General features: G+C 35.5%; 1 protein-coding gene across 1 annotated transcript in view; it reads right to left on the bottom strand.

Annotated features, from left to right (window-relative positions):
* Positions 1-57: 57 nt before the first annotated feature.
* LOC107724418 (translocating chain-associated membrane protein 1-like 1) overlaps positions 58-2,664 on the bottom strand; it is a 5,227-nt gene continuing 2,620 nt past the window's right edge. Inside the window, exons 4-8 of the mRNA XM_016533344.1 lie at positions 2,500-2,616; positions 2,337-2,395; positions 1,367-1,451; positions 1,059-1,129; positions 58-181 (exon numbers count right to left, since the gene is read on the bottom strand). Of these exons, the coding sequence (XP_016388830.1) occupies positions 73-181; positions 1,059-1,129; positions 1,367-1,451; positions 2,337-2,395; positions 2,500-2,616 (441 nt within the window). The 3' untranslated portion in view covers positions 58-72. The remainder of the gene's footprint in view (positions 182-1,058; positions 1,130-1,366; positions 1,452-2,336; positions 2,396-2,499; positions 2,617-2,664) is intronic.

The raw sequence follows: 2,664 nt of genomic DNA on the forward strand, positions 1-2,664 counted from the left end.
AACACCATGTAAAAGTGAATTTTGCATCCGATGTCCCCTTTAACTGGACTTAGTCTGCGTAATCAATAGCACTCACCCGGTCTGCCTGTTTTCATTGCTGAAGTAAATGAGTCGGGAGACATGGAAGAGGAACTCAACAAAGTAATGCAGAACCAGCAACACCAGGCCCAACCGGTTCAGACTGGAAAACACATCATTAATAGTTTAAACATGAATGAAACTACTGTATTAATCTTTAAAAAGTGTCGTTTCTTGCCATTATGCATACTTTTGGAATTATTTAATCTGCAAATGACAGTCATGTCAACTTTACACCATGTCCTAATCAGGTGCAACAACAGCCAATCAAAAATATCTCAATATCAAAATATAAGTTTTGGGTCAGTAAGATTTTATGTTTTTGAAAAAAAAAAAAAAAAAAAAAAAAAAAAAAAAAAAAAAAAAAAAAAAAAAAAAAAAAAAAAAAAAAAAAAAAAAAAAAAAAAAAAAAAAAAAAAAAAAAAAAAAAAAAAAAAAAAAAAAAAAAAAAAAAAAACTCACCAAGGCTGCATATATTTGATCGAAAATACAGTAAAAACAGTAATATTGTGAAATATCATTACAATTTAAAATAATTGTTTTCTGTTTTAATATATTTTAAAATGTAATTTATTACTGTGATGGCATTTATTACTGTCATTACGCCAGTCTTCAGTGTCACATGATCCTTCAGAAATCATTCTAATATTCTTTTTTGGTTATTCTTCTCAATGTTGAGACTTCTTTTCAGGATTTTTTTTTTTTGAGGAATAGGAAGTCAAATTTATGTGAAAAAAATGAAATAGAAATCTTTTGTAACATAATACATGTCTTTACCATCACTTTTGATCAATTTAATGTGCTCATTTTTTGAATATAAAACTTGCCTGTACATTTTTGAAAGGTAGAGTATTTAGAGCAGGATTCTGGATCAATTAGATTTCATGTTCAAGTGAACGTGTAATTTATGTTTTAGCACAAAATGTGTGCCCTGACAACTGTTTATGACGATTAATAAACATGACATATCAATCGCTTACTTCAGAACGTAGGCTCCAGTGATGTGGACCAGGTAAAGGCTGATATAAACAAGCTGACGAGGAATGTCCTCCTGAAAAATTAAATAAAACATTTACTTAAACATCCAAAATAAACACTATCCCCTAAAACAGTTCCATATTCTTAAACTGTCATTGTGTATACACATCCAGAAATGTCCACAGTGATTGTCTATTGTTATTTCATTTGGTAAACACTGGAAAGGGAAATCAGTCCGGTCACAATAACAGGATGCATGAATATGGTTTTCAGTGCATGTTGCGCATCCTCAAACACTTTGCTTGCTTACTTTCTTGGCCTTCTGGAAGTAGAGCTCAGGGATAGCATGAAGCCAGTAACCAAGCTGACAGATGTAGTAGAACTTCATCTGGAACCTAAAACAAGACAAGCAACTTCTTTAGCATCTCCACGACTCTTGGAAGTTGAATGTCAATGATAATTGCATTTGCAAGCTGTGTGTTACATACAGTAGGTCTACAAAAATCAGAAGAGAGAATTAAAGGTAGGCTAATGCAAGAAAATTTGATCAGGAGCCATGAGAAATCTTTTGAACGGTCTTCTTGATGTGAACCAGCCCAGCAGATCAGTTTACCAAAGAAGATGCAACTTATATGAGTGCTCATGCAGCAGATCGGCAGATGTAATGCGAGATGGAATATGAACCTCCACCATTTCACGGTCCACATTGAAAACACCCGTCACTTTCCCTTCATTAATCAGCATATTCCATTATTTAAAGGGGTCATATGATGCTTTTTTTAAAGATCATTATTTTGTGTATTTGGTGTAACAGAATATGTTGACAAGCTTTAATGTTCAAAAAACACATTATTTTTCAAATAAGATTCCTAAATCATCTACTTCCGGAAGGCCAAATAAAGTGCTTTTGCTTTCGCCTAGAAACACACAGCGTCTTCCTGACATGGCTGCTTCAACACTAACTGCGGTTACTGAAACCACGCCTTCTTTCTTTGCGTGCACATTTGGGCCGCATTATGCTAATATTTCCACATAGTGACGTAGACATGTGGGGGCGTGTTAGAACGAGCCGTTTTAGGGGGGCGTGGCAGAGTCTTAACTTTGATAAAGAATATCTCTTTGGTTTTGAGACTTTAGTCTTTGCAACTTCAGGGATCTTATCTATGCACAATCAGCTTGTAACACTCCAAAGAGAAAGGAAAACTTGAAATCGCATCATATGGCCCCTTTAAAATGTAACCATGCTATGCATTTAAATACATCTGCACTGTACTACTTACAGCATAAGGGTGTGCGGGTAACCGTCCCACAGGCTGACAGGGTTGGACAGGAGGTTCTCCTTCAGATGAAGCAGAACAAGTCAAATGAATCTTTCAGACACCGCTACAAACACGGACCTGCACACAAACTCATTTATATGAAGCAGAGTAGTGAAGCTCTTACAGAAACAAGAATGCTGGCTCCCCACAGGCAGGAGAAGAGGTAGAAGGCACTCAGCTGACCCGACTCATTGAACTTGCTGTGCTTGGTTTTGGAGAAGTGCATCTTCCTGTTGATTTTCTGAACAGTCGTGGATTAAAAAAAAAAAAGGCAAAAAAAATCAAAACA

The sequence above is a fragment of the Sinocyclocheilus rhinocerous genome, unplaced genomic scaffold (genome assembly GCF_001515625.1).
Source record: "Sinocyclocheilus rhinocerous isolate Xijiao unplaced genomic scaffold, SAMN03320098_v1.1 scaffold1176, whole genome shotgun sequence".
Classification (NCBI taxonomy): domain Eukaryota; kingdom Metazoa; phylum Chordata; class Actinopteri; order Cypriniformes; family Cyprinidae; genus Sinocyclocheilus; species Sinocyclocheilus rhinocerous.